At 37.9% G+C, this 20,355-nt stretch overlaps 1 protein-coding gene across 4 annotated transcripts in view; it reads right to left on the reverse strand.

Annotated features, from left to right (window-relative positions):
• The window catches only part of ADGRV1 (adhesion G protein-coupled receptor V1), a 567,138-nt gene that overhangs the window by 385,898 nt on the left and 160,885 nt on the right, over positions 1–20,355 (reverse strand). For all 4 annotated transcript variants that reach the window (XM_086696839.1, XM_086696829.1, XM_086696845.1 and 1 more), the window contains 6 exons: positions 14,105–14,327; positions 13,571–13,775; positions 6,787–6,933; positions 4,022–4,277; positions 2,183–2,385; positions 785–961 (listed from right to left, as the gene is read on the reverse strand). In XM_086696839.1, the coding sequence (XP_086552965.1) occupies positions 785–961; positions 2,183–2,385; positions 4,022–4,277; positions 6,787–6,933; positions 13,571–13,775; positions 14,105–14,327 (1,211 nt within the window). The remainder of the gene's footprint in view (positions 1–784; positions 962–2,182; positions 2,386–4,021; positions 4,278–6,786; positions 6,934–13,570; positions 13,776–14,104; positions 14,328–20,355) is intronic.

The following is a 20,355-nucleotide window of genomic DNA, read 5'->3' on the forward strand; positions in this document are numbered from 1 at the left end:
TCACTTTCCTTTTTTTTTAAACTTATTTATTTATTTGGGGCGGGGAGACAGAGAGAGAGACAGAGAGAGGAGGGATAGAGAGAGAGGGAGGAAGAGAATCGTAGCAGGCTCCCTGCTATCAGCACAAAGCCCGATGTGGGGCTCGAATAAACCATGAGATCATGATTTGAGTTGAAATCAAGAGTCAGACAGGACACTCAGCCAACTGAGCCACTCAGGCACCCTATCATCATTTTCTAAATTTATTATTTCTTCTTACATTTCTTATATTTCACACTTCAAAGTAGAAATCAATAGTCGGATATAAATATGCATAATAGGTGTTTTCAAAATTCTTTTCAAATTTAAATTTGAAAATATACTTGCTTAACCTCTTGGTCTAGCACAAAGAGAATTAAGAATTAGTTTATAAGACAAATTTTAAGGCACATACTTATTTTTTAAAGGCTTTTTTTAATGTTTATTCAATTTTGAGGGAGACAGAGACAGAGCATGAGTGGGGGAGGGGCAGAGAGAGAGAGGGAGACACAGTATCTCAAGTGGGCTCCAGGCTCCGAGCTGGCAGCACAGGGCCTGATGTGGGGCTCGAACTCACAAGTTGTGAGATCATGACCTGAGCCGAAGTCAGACGCTTAACTGAATGAGCCACCCAGGGGCCCATTAAGGCAGATATTTATAAATATCTATAAGCAAAGCCAATTACTCTAGAGAAAATATATAACATTGAGCAAATCAGCAGGTAGAAGTGTCTGTATTACTATAAATACATTAAAGTTTATCTCACTGTGGTAACATGAAACTTAAAAATTCCTCTGGGATCATCATTTTCTTCAATCATTATCTCAACTATTTCCATCCCAGGTCTCCGCACACTTGGCTGTCCTGCAGAGAAGTCAGAATTCACCAGGTACACCTCAGTGATGTTGACAATAAATCCTTCTTCCAACTCAGGAGCATTATCCTGAGGGGGTGGGGCAAACAGGAGAGACATGGTGTTTCATTTTTAAAAATATACTGAATTTGTCTTGGAAACCTGATTATTTTTCAGTAAGGAATAAATGACTGACCACAGGAATGGGCACCTTTTTCACAAATAAAAAAGATTCCCTTTTATATTTTAACACATTCCCACTGACAAATTTCAGAATCTTAGGGAATATTCAAGCTTATCAGTGAAGTTTTAACTGAAGCCTAATACTCATTAGCAAATATTTTTTTTAAATCCACCACACAATTTTGATCATATTCTATCAAATATGTTTTATGCACATAATACCCCACCAAATACAGGAGAAATGGTAAATGCTACATACATCTTACAAGTAAAAGCTCTAGACTTGCAACTCTGGATATTATCCTATATTCTAATTAACTTTTTAAAAACTGTTACCTTATTTTGGAATAGGTGATAAAAAATTTCCAAAGATAGAAATAATGGACACTGAACAGGAAAGGAAACTTCCGTTCTGACTCATCCCTTACATCTTTCCCAGAATGTCCTTTCTAGAGGCCACTATTATTTAATACCACTAATAATGCAATTAGTAACACTAATATTACTATGCAACATTATATTTATTTAATAATATATATTTATTGTTAACATTGTAATATATAAGATTATAACACACACAATATTAGATAATATATATTACAGATAACACTAATAACTACTCTTAGTTTCTTGTGAATCATTACAGATATATACACTTATATACGTGAGAAAGCACTAAAACCAGATCTAAATCATCTAAAGAATAATCTTGATTTGAATAATATCATGACATGAAAATACCGTACTATCAAACCAACAATAAAAATAACCACATTAATTCGGGCACTCTATTCACTCACTCGTTAGTTCAAAACAACTAACCAACCAGCAAAACAGTGAATGCAATGAGACATATAATCAAATGTAAATTCCATGCTTCAACGGTCATTCAAACAATATTCCAGTTCATAAATAAACACAAATCATTAATAAATATATTATTTTTACCAGTTATAAGAAGTAGTCATCTGTTATTAAATGTTAGGGTGGGTGGAAAAATTAGAATACTCACAATTTTACATGTAAAAGCAAACTTTTCAAAGATTTTTATCTTCCAGAGCATCACAATTTTATCTTTAAGAGCATATTCTTTTATTTTACATCCTATTTATTGCACCCTAAACTCACCGGCAAAATGGCAACTTTGATGTAAGTTTCTTTCATGTTTTCTTTCATCATTATTATTGTTTCTTGTACCACAAAGTCTTCATTCTCAGTAGCTTGATTATCGATGTGCAGTAAGAAATTGGGTTTAGCTATCAAGTGAATGGCAATGTCTCCAAACAGTCCTTTATCTCGAACAATGGGTAACTGAAGAACGGTGATGTTCTCTGTGAGATACACATACCTCAAGTAAATAACCTTTCCTATTTGTGGTCGACACCATTCCAAGCACTTACGTGGAATGTCCTGCACTATCCCAATGTATGGTCCCAAGGAAGATTTTGTGCTTCGTCCCCCTTGTCCCTAAAGTTGTGCTGGCAATCATCATATATTATATCCCAGTTCTAAACCCTCACTTTGGGTTCTCTAATGACCCTGCTAGGTTGCACACTATCATGTACCTTAACAAAAACTGCTGAAAATCTTGGGTGAGTACATATGTGCAGGTTGACAGAGGTGCTAATTGCAAATGTGAAGATTTTTCAAAAATGAAAAAGTAAACACCCGAAGTCATCATTTAATAACTTAATCATTAGACGAATAGTCAGTAATTTTGTTCTTATAGTCAGGTATTTGCCACAAGGATCAAAGTATTTCACAGCACCTATTTTTTATTTCATTTCTTAGATTTTTAACATTAAATTTGCCCTGTAAATGGACCAAAAAAATGCTTGCCAATCTTCCTCACTGGTCTGTGAGTTTCTAACAACCTAAGACTATGTCTCTGTTTCCAGAACACACAGCACAATTTGTGGCACTTCCTAGGTGCTTCAAAATGTTTGCTGAATGAATAAATGAACATATTCTAAGTCTACTGCTTCTGTTCCCATATATACAGACATATAAACGCCCAGATATATAATTATATGTCATTTTTTTCAGTAACTATCTAAATGAAAGGTCCTTGAAAGATGTCCATGTTCCTGTCTGAAAATTTTAGAGCCTTCACACAGCATATTCTAAATAAATACATATCATATATGTTCAAATATATTTGTTCAAATAAGTCAAATGGCATTTATCTAAAAAAATCTATATATCTTATACCTATATAAGTAGTTATTTGGGCAGAGATTTCAACACTAAGCTTAAAGGATATAGGGACTGATTACTTACACTTCACAGAAAAAATATTCTAATTACTGATTTGGGGTTTAACAATACCTTGAGTACTATATGCATTTCACTGTGTTGCTTACTGTTCCCTATAACTGTTGAAAATCTGTGTAGAGGAAATCTGAGTATGGAAAGACAACAAATAAATAAAGGATGAAAAAGGGAAAGTAAAATAAAAACCAGTCACCTTTACTGCAATGATTTACCAAAATATTAACGTTTTTATTATGATAGTAATGTCTCAAAAGGGTAAAAGTGTTTCTCGTAACACTATTGTTAAGTGATTATATGATCATAAAATTTAATAAACAAATAAAAAGTAGAAAAGGTTAAATACGATCTGTCAAACTGAAAATATGTATGTATATGTATACATATATATATATATATTTTAATTTTATTTATTTAGTTTGAGAGAGAGAGTAAGCAGAGGAGGGGCAGAGGGAGAGAGAGAGAACAAATCCCAAGCAGTGCTCTGGAGCCAGACACAGGCCTTGAAATCACAAACCGTGAGATCATGACCTGAGCCAAAATCAAGAGTTGGATGCTTAACTGACTGAGCCCCCAGGCACACCTGAATACCCCCCCCACACACACACACAAAGGGACTTATATTCCTAGTAAACATTACAATTAAATTACCCAATAAAAGTTACTAGAACCTGAAAAATATTTAACAATACTTACCTTTAGGCTCTGCTACTCTAACGAAGAGAAACTCAGCATGCCAACCCACTAAGCCATAAGGTGAATCATTGGGCAGAGTTGTTATCACAGATCTGTTTCTTTTCTGATCAATGGTAGCACCTTTAGATAGGTCCTCAACCCCTTCTGTGGTAACACGAACGAGTGTTACAGTCACAATTTCTGACAACTCTGGTACATCATCAGCAATAACAGTCAGAGTGATTGTAGATAGTGCCTGCCCTTCAGAAAATGAAATCTAAAATTTTAAAGAAAGAAGATTTTATTTATTTTGTAATTATCACTGTGCAGTAAGAATATCAGATTAAATTTTCTTTCAATATGAACCACAACTTAAATAACAAGAGATATTTAAGCAACACAATATGATTCTACAAATCAATCAAATTCTTTTCATATTAAAAGTGGAAGACTTTTAGGAAAAAGAAAAAAGTAAACAATTACTGAAACTCAACCTGATAAAACCTGTAGCCAAATTGTCACATCCTGAAGCCTACATTCTATTAAAATATAGAGTATATAGTCTCTCTGGGAGTCTAAGTCCCAGATAACATATTGAAAAATCTATAAAAATAAAAGAAGGTTGGGGCACCCGGGTGGCTCAGTCGGTTGAGCCTCTGACTTTGCCTCAGGTCATGATCTCACAGTCTGCGAGTTCAAGCCCTGCATCAGGCTCTGTGCTGACAGCTCAGAGCCTGGAACCTGCTTCAGATTCTGTGTCTCCCTCTCTCTCTGACCCTCCCCCGTTCATGCTCTGCCTCTCTCTGTCTCAAAAATAAATAAACTTTAACAAAAATTTTTTTAATAAGTGCACAAATAAAAGAAGGTTAACATACTAGTTTAAACATTTTTCTCTACAAAAATGTTGCCAGGATTGCTATTTCTTTTGGCTACAATAGATGTATGATTTAACAATCAATGAACCAAAATAGAGGTAGAGAAAGGCAAAAAGAGATACAAATCAGAGCATCTCTCTCCTCCTGTTGTATCTGCACTGTCTAGAGTCAAATCCAAATTTGCTAAAAGGCATCTGAAATCCTTTCTGATAGGGCTTTCTTTGTTCCTTGAATGCCATTTCCCATTGCTCCCCACCTTATACCCTATTCTCTAGCAACATGACTACAAGCTACAACCATTCAAACTAGCATTCCAGGCCCATTTTGTTGACACTCATCTCTCCACCTCAGAAGGCACTTGAAGATATAAACTGAAGAGCTTTATTAATAAAATCAGGGGTCAGATCACTACTACCCTTTGGTGAAATCCATTTTTTAAATTAAGTTTTACTGGCATACAGCAAAGTTCACTTGATTATATATGATCTAACATTGCTATTATGCTACAAAGGCAAAGTTGAGAATCTGAGAAAGAGACCATAACAGCCCATAAGTTTAAAATATTTACTATCTGGCCCTTTACAGGAAAAGTTTATTGGCTCTTGAATAAAATAATTAATTCTTCCAAATATAGTCTACACTTAAGATACTATTATACATTTAATTTAGAAATCATTTTAATCGTTTATGTTAAGAAATATTAATTGGTGAAATATAGTTCAGAACACACATAACCTGATAGATACAACTTATAGTTTTGGTAACGTCCATAAAAGTAAATACTCAACGCAATAAAATTTGCCAAAACATTTTTAAGGCACTAAAGCTCTAATCTTTGAATGGTACAAAAGCCTAGATAGAAATGGTAGACCTAACATACACCCATCATTTTTTTTTTGAGATAATTCCATGAGAGGCCTTTTAAAGGAACTCTTCAGAGAAGCATTTGGGAAAAATTTTATGGATAAATCTGTGAAACCCAAGGTGAGTCAAGAACACCACCCATTTTCTAATTAGGAACTAAAGGTTCTTAAAACCCTCTCTTTGCAAGTCATTTACCTTTCTGACCCAAATCTGATTCCATTCTTCGATCTCTGACCCAATTTTATACTATCTTCCAATAGTAGATAAAGTGATCTTCTGCCCAGATCCCTTCTTAGAGCTGGTGTGCCCATATCCCAATTGGTGGGAATAAGAGCTTTTGTGTTTGTCACTGGGACCTGCCTTCAGCTACAGTACACTTCCACTGAAGATTATACTCTACCCAGAAGATGGTGTGAGGTGAAGGATACCCAAAATAGGGATGCAAAATCTCAGCCTCCTTGTTCCCACTGGAAAACAACTCTGGAGAACCAGTTCACCTCCAGAACTTCCTCACACACTCAACCTCAGGTGTAACTACCCAAGGACCAACGGCCCCTCTGCACATTCCTACCTTCCTTGTTTCCTTATGGGTGTGTCTCCTCAGTAAACTACCCACAACTCTTAATCTCGGAGTCTATCTACAGAAAACCAAACCTACATCACTCAGCAATTCTGATCTACTTTTTCATACGCCTATCTTACATAGATTCATTCCCTATTTACTGGTTCCATTTTATACAAATCTTGAAACAGTTCCATCTCCAGTGTAATTGGTTTTATCTTTCTGACAGTGTAACACATCCACAATCTGGCCAACTGATGTACTGAACCTAAAAAGGGATGACTTTTTTATAGATAATTTTGGTATTAAAGAAAAAAACTAACAAAAATCACAATAAAACTAATCTTAAATTGTATCCCTCTCTACAGTGATTAGTAGGAATCCAGGGCTGACATGGTCAAACTCAAACACTTCATCCATAAGGCAGGCATCAACAGTAACCATAATTTAGAAGTGACTCTCCTATAATTTTGTAAATTACGTACCACTCCTGAGGTAGGAAATACATCACTAATACTTCCGTCAGCTTCCCATGCTGTGGTTATACGACCATATGTTCCTTTTAAGCGCTCAACATTTAAGGTTACTAAGCTATCTTGCTCCATTTCTTCCACTTGCTTATATAATGAATTCTGAAAAACACACAGGAAGTCACAAGGGATTAACGGACATTACCTAAGTACACTTTTATTTCGTGCTGTTATGCATGTGCAAACTTCATAGTACTAAGCAATACTGGGTAACACAAAAACGTGATACAAGTGAAAAACAATAGTTAAAAAAAACAGCAGTATAAGATAGCCATGATTTTATTTCAAAAACATACATGTGTGAATAGGTAAAAGGCTAAGTTAAAGTAAACTAAAATGTTAATTTTTACACGATTATTTTTTACTTTGTCTTCTGTAATTTTCAAATTTATTCAACAAACATGTTATATTCATATCCAGAGAGCATATACTTTTTGACAGTATTATATAGTATATAAAATTTGTAGAAATGAATGGACATAGAGTCAGGAGATGAAGGAAATCTTCTCCCCCTGTGCAACTTCTGGCAATCCCTCTAGGTCTTGTTTCCTTCTTGTAAAATAAGTTTTTGATCTACGTGGACTTTAAGGTCCCACCCAAATGTAGAAACACCAGTGAGAATCAGGGCATTCTTCCTGTTCACTTACAAACGTCTTTTATCCTTGAATTCATACACTCTGAAATGTGATTATCCTTGAATTCATATACTCTACAGCCTGTGCTGTTTCCACTGATGATGTTTCATCCTTAGTCCCTAGTCTTTACAACTATTTTTCCTGCCAGAAATAGCCCCTTCTCTGGTATCAGAATCTCACGATCTCTTCTCACCTAAGCTTCTTGGTGTCTTTCCTTTGTCCCAGACTGATTTCTACCTTAGTGTGACTGGAACTCCTCCTCCAACACTTGCAGCATCTCTTGCCAGCTGCTGAATGGGCTTTTCCTCAAAATCAATATTCAAAAGAATCCCTTCTTACAACACCCCTAGTTTATCTATAAGCAATAAAGGAAGAATATGGAGTATAAAGATTTTTAACAATCTTCCCAGTAATAGTTTTCTTTTTCTTGTCTCTTTACTATGGTAATCTGAAAATAAATTCCTCCATGAATTTCTTAAAGCTTCTATTTAGAAGGCTAATTTGAGTAGATAGCCTTTCCTTTGGCAGTGTTTTACACTGCATTTTTAACATATTGTTACAAATGTTACATAGTAATAAAATCTTGCTCAAAGCATTCAAACATTTCTACAGAAAATATCTTGATTTTAAAATATGCATATGGGGTGCCTGGCTGGATCAGTCAGTAGAATACGCAACTAAATCTCAGGGTTGTAAATTCGAGCCCCATGATGGGTGTAGAGATTACTTAAAAATAAAATCTTTAAAAAAATAAAATAAAATATGTATATAATTTGTACATAAAATACAATGCCTTTCAAAGAGAAGCCTCTCAGGCTCCATGCCCTCTACCAATAAGGGTTAGTAAAACAAGGATTTAATACAGCCAGAAAATTATGAAGAAACTCTCTGACAACTAAATCTTATCTTACAACAAGCTTGTCCAGACACAAGAGGCCTGTACTGAGAAATTCTAGTGAATGGACTGAAAGAACCCAGGATATTATCTACTGGGAAAGATTAAACCACAGTACTTTGATGTTTCTATGATAATTTTGGAGTAAGCTTCATAAAGAGAAATCTGGGGCACCTGGGTACCTCAGTCGGTTAAGCATCTGACTTCAGTTCAGGTCACGATCTTGCGGTTCATGGGTTTGAGCCCTGTGTCATGCTCTGTGCTAACAGCTTGGAGCCTGGAACCTGCTTCGGATTCTGTGTCTCCCTCTCTCTGCCCCTTCCCACTCATGCTCTTTCTCTCTCCCAAAAATAAATAAAAATTAAAAAAAAAAAAAAGAGGAAATCTACCATGCTTAAACAGTTAAGGAATAGAATGTGCTCTCCATGCGCAGCAAGGTTTAACGACAAGAGGATGAGACCACACAGCAGAGCATGTTGGCTCTTGCTCCAAGGTCTCCAGCTCTGCCCTGTCAATATCTATGGCCCGAGAAAGCCATGGGAGTGTTCTGTCCCCTCCCCTGCATTATGAAAGATTCATACCAAACACTTCCTGTGTACCAGGCATTTTTCTGGCATAAAGCTGTGAACAAAACAGTATCTCAGTTCTTGTAGCCTTGCATTCTAGAAAAAGAAACTTGACAATAGACAAATTAGGCCACTATAAATTCCATAAAGAAGACTAAGGCAGGATAAAAAAAAGGTACAGAATGATGGTGGGGAATTAACAATTTTCAATCAGGGAAGGCCTTTCTGGTAAGTTGTTATTTCAACAGAAACTGGAAGAAAGTAAGGAAACAAGTCATGTTTCCACCTGGTGGGGAAGGTAGTCTTCTTTCTTTCTAATCTTCTCCACCACAATTCATGCCTTAGAGCTGTACTGTCCTACACAATGGCCAGTGGCCACAGGTGGCTACTGAACACCTGTAACGTGACTGGTCTATAAGTGCAAAATGCACTGGAGGTTTGAAGACAAAGTATGAAAAAAAGAGTATAGAGTATTTCATCAGCCATTTTATGTTGGTTAATATATCAGGCTAAATAAAATAAAATACTAAAAATATTTTCACCTATTTCTATTTTTTTTTTCTGGAGCTAAAAAACTAAAATTATATATATGGCTCACATTATAATTCTTCTGGGCAGAAGTGCTTCAGGAAAAGCTGACCTGCCTGTATCTGCAGAGATGGGCCAGAATGAGGAACATGGTGATCCTACAACACTTGCAAGGACTCATTCAGGACATTAGCACATCCAAAACTCCTCATCTCAGCTCTCAAACCTGCTCTTAATAAGTTGTACATCTCTCACTGAAAGGAAAATTCCTGCTTCCTGTAATTCTGTGGTTTATTGCTAAATTACTGCACTAGTATCCTGTCAATTTCTGTCCTTACCCACTTACAATCTAGTGTCAATTCTATGGCCAGAGTAGTTCATTTATTTTATTTAAAAAAATTTTTTTAATGTTTATTTATTTTTGAGAGAGACAGCGCATGAGCAGGGGGGAGGCAGACAGACAGACATAGAAGCCGAAGCAGGCTCCAGGCTCTGAGCTGTCAGCACAGAGCCTGACACAGGACCCAAACACACAATGAGATCATGACCTACGCTGAAGTTGGAGGCTCAACCCACTGAACCACCCAGGTACCCCCAAAATGGTTATGTGAGCCGGGTCATGTTGCTTTCCCACTTCAACCCATTCCCTCAGTGGCTAACTTCATGATGGTAATCAGCGGCTTATGCAGGAGTAAGTTCACACAGTAGCCTCCCTGCTATCCTTCAAAGGCTGCTCAGAGGTTGGCCCTTGCCTGGTGTCTAGGAAGCTGGATTTCAAGAGGATTCTCACCATTCCTGGAACTCACAGTGGCTCTCCGTGCCTGTGCTATACACACAATGTAGTTTTTACTGAACACCTGTTTTCACTCTGGGAGTCTGGAATTGTGACATGTGCCAGGCTGAGAGGGCCTGCATGAACAGTTCCCAGGGAAAACCCCAGGCACGGAGTCTCTAATGAGCTTCCCCGGTTGGTAACACATCTCACATACTGTCAGCATTCACCTCAATGCTGGGGGAATTAAGTGTGTCCTGTGTGATTCCCCTGGGGAGAGCTCTTGGAAGCTTGCACCCAGTTTCCTCTGCACTTCACTCCATAAGCCTTTTCCCTTATGACTTTGTTTTGTATCCCCATCACTGTAATAAACCACAGTATGAGAATGACAGAACCCTGAGTCCTTTGAGTCCTCCTAGTAAGTCATCAAAACTGTGGGTGCTGCTGGGGATGCCTGAAACAAGGCCCTGGCCCTTCAATTTCTTTGGCCTCATCTCTACCTGACTGACTTTGGCCACAGTGGCCTCCTTGCTACACCAGATAGGCAAGGCTTATTTCAGGGCTTCGGCTGTTGCTGCTGGTTCCCCCTGCCTCGAATGTTCTTCCCCCATCTCCTACACACCCTCGTCCTCATATCACTTCCTCAATGCCACCCTCCCTGATAGCCTATGTTTTACTTCTCTGCACACAATCCCCACCCCCTCCCTCACAATCTCCATCTGTCCTTCCTGCCTAACGTTCTTCCATGGCACATACTACCATCAGATACAGTACAGATGTCTCTTGTCCACTGTCTCCCTTTGCCTCATCTACAATTTAAGAACAATGAGGATAAAGAGTTTCACTATTTTACTTTTTGATATATCTCTAGCACCTGAAAGAGCATCTGGTACACAGGTGTTTGTTTAAAAAAACTGCTACACAAATAAATAAATTAATGAACAGTTGCATAAGTGGCCTTGTTAGTTCAATGAGAGATGAGAAGAGGTTTCCAGAAGCTTTTGGGAAATCTCTTCCTTACTCCAAGAGCCACATTTCTCTCTCTCCCCAACTGGACATGAACAAGAAAGCAGTAGACGTAACAGTAACATCAGCTTTCAAACAACCAGATGAAGAACCAGCTTTATGCTGGCAAAGTGGAGAGATGGAAAGAATCTGAGCCATGTTGACATAGTATCCACCCAACTCTGAAGCTTATCTTCTCTGTGGACATGTTCTTGGTGTTTAAGACAATTTGAGCTGGGTTTTCCTTACTTGCAGAAGATTTCAGAGAACGATACATGATAGTTGCAGCTATAACTCTAGTTAAGAAATAAGGATAAAAAATAAACTCAAAATGGATAAAGGACCTGAATGTGAGACAGGAAACCATCAAAACCCTAGAGGAGAAAGCAGGAAAAAACCTCTCTGACCTCAGCCATAGCAATTTCTTACTTGACACATCTCCAAAGGCAAGGGAATTAAAAGCAAAAATGAGGGGCGCCTGGGTGGCGCAGTCGGTTAAGCATCCGACTTCAGCCAGGTCACGATCTCGCGGTCTGGGAGTTCGAGCCCCGCGTCGGGCTCTGGGCTGATGGCTCAGAGCCTGGAGCCTGTTTCCGATTCTGTGTCTCCCTCTCTCTGACCCTCCCCTGTTCATGCTCTGTCTCTCTCTGTCCCAAAAATAAATAAACGTTGAAAAAAAATTAAAAAAAAAAATAAAAGCAAAAATGAACTATTGGGACCTCATGAAGATAAAAAGCTTCTGCGCAGCAAAGGAAACCATCAACAAAACTAAAATGCAACTGACAGAATGGGAAAAGATATTTGCAAATGATATATCGGACAAAGGGCTAGTATCCAAAATCTATAAAGAGCTCACCAAACTCCACATATGAAAAACAAATAATCCAGTGAAGAAATGGGCAGAAAACATGAATAGACACTCGTCTAAAGACATCATCCAGATGGCCAACAGGCACATGAAAAGATGCTCAACGTTGCTCCTCATCAGGGAAATACAAATCAAAACCACACTCAGATACCACCTCACGCCACTCAGAGTGACTAAAATGAACAAATCAGGAGACTACAGATGCTGGCGAGGATGTGGAGAAATGGGAACCCTCTTGCACTGTTGGTGGGAATGCAAACTGGTGTAGCCGCTCTGTAAAACAGTGTGGAGCTTCCTCAAAAAATTAAAAATAGATCTACCCTATGATCCAGCAATAGCACTCCTAGGAATTTACCCAAGGGATACAGGAGTGCTGATGCATAGGGGCACTTGTACCCCAATGTTTACAGCAGCACTCTCAACAATAGCCAAATTGTGGAAAAAGCCTAAATGTCCATCAACTGATGAATGGATAAACAAATTGTGGCTTATATACACAATGAAATACTACTTGGCAATGAGAAAGAATGAAATGTGGCCTTTTGTAGAAACGTGGATGGAGCTGGAGAGTGTTATGCTAAGTGAAATAAGGCAGGCAAAGAAAGACAGATACCATATGTTTTCACTCTTATGTGGATCCTGAGAAACTTAAGACCATGGGGGAGGGGGAGGAAAAAAAAAAGTTAGAGAGGGAGGGAGCCAAACCATGAGAGACTCTTAAAAACTGAGAATAAACTGAGGGCTGATGGGGGTGGGAGGGAGGGAAAGCGGGTGGTGGGCATTGAGGAGGGCACCTGATGGGATGAGCACTGGGTGATGTATGGAAAACAATTTAACAATAAATTTCATATTAAAAAAAAAAGAAATCAGGATAGAGTTTGCACACAGGGCTAAATGGTGCAATATAAAAGGGTGTCCTTTTGCTCATGAATAAAGGAATATGAACTCTGAGATGGAAGTCAACCTGAGAATATCTGAATAGTTCTCTTTCTTCAGGGGAAAGCACCTCCATGTGTACAATGCAAGTACAGTTATAAATCTCTCTCTCTCTCTCTCTCTCTCAATATACATAAGACAGTAATATATTTGTAGGTGATGTGTGTGATGAAACACAGTATGTAGTCTGTTTGGGACTTGTTTCATCATTACCCTCTAGAGATAAGGCTAATAGCAGAGCCAAACTCCAGGACTAAGGCCAACTGGGAACATTTCAAATTCAATCCTATAAGAGTAATCAGCACAAAAAAAAAAAAAAAAAGTTTAGGACAAGATGATTCAGAAGGTTCAGCGTGTAGGACTATAAATTATAAGGCATCAGTTAAGTACACCTTAAAATGCACAGTCAGGGTGAAACAGGGAAAGAGAAGGAAGAGAGGCTTAAGATACTCAAAGGAGGACTGAGTGCTGACAACATCTAACATATAAATACAATGAATAAATCATTTTGACTTTTAAGTGTGGGGTCTATACCTGAGCAAATCCAACGACTCCATAGGCATCATCATTAGACAGAATAGTTATTTTTACATAACCATTAATACCAATCTCTGCTCCTCCTTTGGGATTTTTAAGCTCAACTCTGAAGAATTCTTCTTCTTCTGGAACTGTATCATCAAGGACATTTACCACTATTACAGCTTCTCTGTCACCAGGTTCAAATATCAGTTCACCTGAACTAGCATAAGAAGCACATCAAATAAGACAGCTGAAACAAATCTCAGGCATATACATAGTAGATTACATATAAAATTCTCAGAACACTAATTAATACTAATCATTTGGAAAAATCACATTTCATAAATAAAATTTTAATCCAAAATGTTTAAAATACTGATTAGCTCGATAGAATATAAATAAGTAATATGGAACATAACCAAATTTCTAGATTATAAATTAACCTTATATTTTATATTTTTTCAGTCATTAAATAAACACTTAGAAATTAGGTGCCCTATAAAAACTATGGTAAGCATAAAGAGGTTCCGTATAAAATGGTGAACATACCTAGGAATAAAGTCAGACTGGCTGGAGATGTAGGCCAGCTCATATATGTGTGAGTGCCTGGTTCCCACTAGAGCAATTAAATTCTTGCTTGAATTAAGGGACTTTACTGTAACAGAAGCTGCATCATGAGCAGAAGGTGCTTCCAGAATAAAAGAGAATTGATTCAGCTCTGAATTCCAGCAGTAAAGTGCAGACATAGCTTGGCCAATAAGAAGTATGTGGACTATGGAAAGGAAAGAAAAGGCAACTATAGTAAAATGTGAATGTTATCTCACATGCTCCCTATTGTAGGACCAAAACAAAGTCTTTTCAACTCTCAAAGTTCCACTTTGGTGTCTGAATTAACTAAATATGATCTGATTTCTGAAAATCAAAATATTATTTGAAATGAATGTAAATAGTAATTTTTTAAATGCTGTGGAATGATCAAACCAGCCTAACAATAAACCTATTTCCACTTAAGAAATCACTGGATAGGGCAACTGGGTGGCTCAGTTGGTTAAGCATCTGACTCCTGACCTCGGCTCAGGTCATGATCTCACGGTTTGTGAGTTCGAGACCCATGTCAAGCTTTGCGCTAACAGCATGGAGCCTGCTTGGGATTCTCTCTCTCTCCCTTTCTCTCTCTCTCTGCCCCTCCTCAGCTCTCTCTCTCAAAATAAATAAATAAACATTAAAACAGAAAAAAAAATCACTGGAGAGTGAAACCCAAATGCATTGTGGACTCTCTGCATTCATCAGTATTTATGTGCTGGGTAATATGGGAGGATATTTTTAAAAGTGAAAAAGATGTATAATCCCATCACTAAATGCTTCATTTTTGTATTTTCCTTTCCAGCCACCATCCATATGAATTCATGATGAACCATGAGTACACAAACTAATTACAAAAAAATTCTTAATTATAAAGCTTAACCTTAAATTTATACAGCATTTCTTAGGTGTTATTACAAAGCACTCAAATTTATAGTTTTAATGCATATATAATCTACAGGATTGATCTTTAAAATATGCGTAAATGTTCATGGGTGACTGGGTGGCTTAGTTGGTTAAGCGTCCAACTTCAGCTCAGGTCATGATTTCACATTTCGTGGTTCGAGCCCCACGTTGGGCTCTGTGTTGACAGCTCAGAGCCTGAAGCCTGCTTCAGTTTCTGTGTCTCCCTCTCTCTCTGCCCCTCCCCCACTCATGCTCTGTGTCTGTCTCTTAAAAATGAATAAATGTTAAAAAAAATTATTTAATAAAAAATGCCTAAATGTTCTCTACATTGAATGTTTATTATTTTTATTTAACTTTTCAAGATGAATTAGAGACAGTTATTAATTTTTTTCATTTGATAAATTCTTAAAGGTGGTAATTAGGCCAAAGGATCTGAACAAATTTATGATCTTGCTGCCAATGCTTTTTGAAATGTTAGTAGGAAAATGTGCTCTTAATGATTCATTGCAAATACATATACATAATATGTATACATAATATGTATACATATACATAATACATATTAGCAAACATGGAGGGTAAAGGGGCTTAGTACATTGTATAAGGGGATATTCAGAGAAAGGGAGCTTATTACATTGTATATACCATTAAGCAATCTTCAGGCTTAAAACTGAGAAACCATCCAGAAACATGCACAAATTCTAGTACTTGAAGAAACACATGGGAACATAAAGATATCAACTAAGATGGGTTGGGTATTAAAACAGCACTAGAACCAAAAACCATGAACATTTCAGCCTATAAGGTTACAATGGAAGATTCCAAATCCTTAAATATCAAGAATTACTCATTATGTTTCTTTATGGTAATTATTTAAGTGCTATTGCAGTCTAATAAATGTCGTATAAAAGGTAAAAATCGGGGCGCCTGGGTGGCGCAGTCGGTGAAGCGTCCGACTTCAGCCAGGTCACGATCTCGCGGTCTGTGAGTTCGAGCCCCGCGTCGGGCTCTGTGCTGCCGGCTCAGAGCCTGGAGCCTGTTTCGGATTCTGTGTCTCCCTCTCTCTCTGCCCCTCCCCTGCTCATGCTCTCTCTCTGTCTCTCAAAAATAAATAAAGGTTAAAAAAAATTTAAAAAAAAAAAAAAAAAAAAAAAAGGTAAAAATCAAGAAAAATGTTATCAATAAACTTGTATGTTAACAATGATGACATATTTTTCACAAAGCTTTGTTAAACTGGGGACATTCAGTAAAGAGCAAATTTCTCAGACAGATCTCAACATCTCCCAAGTTTAAATGATTCTACAGGCTCAATCAATAATTGTTTCTACAGGCTCAACCAAATCATAAACTAAAGTACTCTGAGCATCACTGATTGATTATGTATCTTAATCGTTGGAGATACACTCTATTCATTTCCTCTCAATCTGAGAAATATGAGAAGGCAACAAAAAGATAATCAGACATTCAGAGTAGGAAACGTAGGGGGCTCAAATCTGTAGAGTATGTATGCAGAAAGTGTTTTCTCAGAAAAGAGACATTTGGGGGCGCCTGGGTGGCGCAGTCGGTTAAGCGTCCGACTTCAGCCAGGTCACGATCTCGCGGTCCGTGAGTTCGAGCCCCGCGTCAGGCTCTGGGCTGATGGCTCGGAGCCTGGAGCCTGTTTCCGATTCTGTGTCTCCCTCTCTCTCTGCCCCTCGCCCGTTCATGCTCTGTCTCTCTCTGTCCCAAAAATAAATAAACGTTGAAAAAAAAAAAATTAAAAAAAAAAAAAAAAAAAAAAGAAAAGAGACATTTGTACTGTTCAAGATCACAGAAGTGGGCCAGGGAATTTAAAAGAAAAAAAATCCTAAATCTCTCCTCTGGAGAACAAAATTTTAACTGGTACTGATTATAGAATTCCTTTCTAGTTATCAAAACCATAAGCAAACAAATAAGAGTATTCCAAAGGAAGGCAACTGGCTGAGATCATTTAAGGAGTGTAGATAGAGAAGTCCCAGGACTGAGTGCTGAGTGCTAGAGCGAGGTTCCAGGGCAAAGAGGTGAGGGAAATTACGAGAAAAGTTGGGTCTGTTCTGGAAGGCACTGTGGAAGGGTGTAGGAAGTTGGGGGAGGGAAGAGTTGTGCCCCCGGTCTGGAAATTAGGGCTCATGGGATGTAGGACACACACAGATGAGATGACAGCCGCTTTCTCTAGAGGGGGCCTGGGCTTCTTATAGTCACTCCGCAGGAATGAAGAGAATGATGAATTCATCCAAATGATTTCCAAAGATGATGGTTTTTCAAAGGTGATAGTGAAGCTGAGAGTATTGGGGAGTTAAGGAGAAAGGGAGGGATCAGTGTCTTTCCAGCAGCATTAATTAAATGCCTCTTCCTTAAAGAAGCTTTCGGGACATCCCTTAGACCTGGTCAAGTCTTCTCTATTTTGTGTTATGAGAGCACCGTATCCTTGGACAACAGTTATGTCTGTACCTAGAATCTTTTTGTGTGTGATTATATATCATGTCCCCCATTCCCTATTGTATGTTAAACTTCTTCAGAGCAGGGACTAGAACTCGTTTTGTTTGTCCTTGTTGCCTCAGGGCCTACCACTATGCCTGGCATAACTGGCATTTTAAAAACTCTATTAAATAATGAAGGAGAGAAGGAAGAAAGAAAGATAAGTGTATATGTCCTTGCCCTCTCTGTCATATCCATTCTTCCTCTTGCATTTAAAGAATTCTGTCACCACCCAATAATCTCTGTCAAGTCATTAACCAGAATAAATATGTAATCCTCACAGTCATGGCTCCAATCTAATATTTGACATATTCAAAATAAGAAAGTCCTTGAATATTATTTAATGCATAATTTCAGCTTTCAGGGGATCTATAATAAGCCATTCTAAATAATTACTTACAATCTTTTCATACTTCTACAACCTCAAGTCACAGAAACAAAAGAAATAAAGAGACCTCACAATGGGTCCCCTAACAAGCCTCTGGCAGAATTTTTCATAAATTCTTTTAGAAAGTGTGCCTATTCTATTTCTTTAAAAATCTTTAAAGAGAATTCTATAACTTCAATTAATAACCCATTCAGGCAGCACTTGTCATCCTTAAAAACATTCATTAGGAAACTATTTTGAATTATAATAAGTGACTCAAGTAGATACTGTTAGTCCACTTGAAAACTTGAGGTGTAAGAAAAGCAAAACTAAAAGGAACAAAATTAAAGGACAAGTAGACACAAACAAATACACGGTGAAAGATACATAATTTATTTAGTAAATCAACTGCTGAGTGAATGATAAGAAAGTCACAGCTACGACCCATCAGAGAGGTGTCACGACAAGTCAAGAGAAGTTATTTACGAAGAGGATGCACAGAACAGAGACACACACAGGGCTCTGACAGCACAGTGAGCCTAAGGTAGAGGCCAGACAATGATGTAATGGTCCAGATGTCAGGTGGCCAGGGTCTGGGAGAAAGTAGCATGGACATGGGACCGAGGAGGGAAGAGGGCATAGGGAAACAAAGCACAATGAGATAGATAATCCATAAAAAAAATGAGAGATAAATAATGCTGATTCCTGCTCAGCAGGTGAGGTAACTGAAGGAGACAGGGTCTAAAGATTACAGTGCCTGAATGAGAAAACTGCAGTCAGGCACCTAAGAGAGAAACTGCGAGAACAGATTCCTATATTTGTGCTAAATCCTCTACTCTTCTCAGTATCCTAAGTAGATTCTAGCTTTTATGAGTTCAACTACCTGAATACATTGATGTCTCCAAAATCTAAACCTCTGGCTGATTTCTTCAGTGCCACATTCTCTAAACCCTGCAGAGGCTTCTATGTTAACTCTTGTCCGTGAAGGTGCAAACTCTGCATCCAGCATATTACATACACCAAAGCTAGGTGGAATTAGAAAACATGTTTTTGATCATCATTTGCTTTTGAAATGCCTTCAAGGATTTCTCTACCCTAATAATGCTCAGAGTGTAGTCACCAGACCCCTAACAGTCACTGACACACTTCAAGAGGGTCTGTGAGGTCAAAACTATTTTTGTAGTAATACTAAGATGCCGTTTCTCTACATCATTTTCATTCTTTGTTGAGTGTATGTGGGATTTTCTGGAGGCCATATGACTGATAATATTGCAGTAGACAGAATACAGACACAGACATAAGAAACAAGACATTAAAGGAATTTGTAAAATAAGAAAGTAATACCATTCTTTGTACAAAGGTTTTTCTTTTAGAAAATACTTTTTTTAAAAAAACAAAACATGTTATTTTTGTTCACATGTAGTAAGTTCATTGCTCTCATTCTTAATTAAGAAGTATCTTTAACATTTCTCCTTTTTAATTTCTAATACAATAAATATTAGTAAATAGAACCCACACAAACAAAAGCACTCTGAGTTCCTTAACATTTTAAGAGAATGAGAAGTTCCTAAGGCAAAAATATTGGGGAACCACTGAACCATCCAAACACATATCAAATCCTGAACCTGACATTCCAGACCTTCTTGTATAGATGCTAGTGTGTTTCCAACCTTACCACCACTACGCTGAGTCAAATCCTCTGTCCCTACCACTCTGGTTGACTCACTGTGCCCTCAGCATCATGTCTACTTCCACTTTTCTCTTTTGCTCACACCTTCCCTCCTGCGCACAACATTTCCTACCAGCCCACCCAGGCCGAGCTCAAGCTCCCCTCTGATACCTCTTACCCACTTCAATTCCACCAATGACAGAGCAAATAGGACTGGAATTCTATCTTGAATTATTATCTTAATATTTTTCTTGCTTCTCCAACCAGACCTTTGAAGGTACAGAATTCTTCATAACTTTAGGGGTGCCTGGGTGGCTCAGTCAGTTAAGCGTCCAATTCTTGATTTTGGCTCAGGTCATAATCTCACAGTTCATGGGATCGAGCCCTGCATAGGGTTCTGTGATGACAGCACAAAACTTGCTTGGTATTTTCTCTCTCTCTCTCTCTCTCTCTCTCTCTCTCTCTCTGCCACTCCCCTGCCCATTAAAATAAATAAATAAACTTGAAAAAAATTTAAAAAAAGAAAGAATTCTTCATAACCTTAAACAATAACTTATATATAATGGCTAATAATAAATGGTGCTGTTTGATCCATACAAAATTCCTATGTCTCAGTTTAAAAGTGAGGCTTTGATCCAGACTCACCTGCTAAGTCACTTGGTTTGGCTTCCAAGTTCCTCTGGGCACCCTAACAGGAGACATGATGACTCAGTGAGCCTGCTCCCTGCATTGTTCACACCTGTTCGGGGAGGCAGCCCCACAAGCTCAATAGGCCAAGTG

The sequence above is a fragment of the Puma concolor genome, chromosome A1, assembly GCF_028749965.1.
Source record: "Puma concolor isolate L17-30 chromosome A1, mPumCon1.1.hap2, whole genome shotgun sequence".
In the NCBI taxonomy this organism is placed as follows: Eukaryota; Metazoa; Chordata; class Mammalia; order Carnivora; family Felidae; genus Puma; species Puma concolor.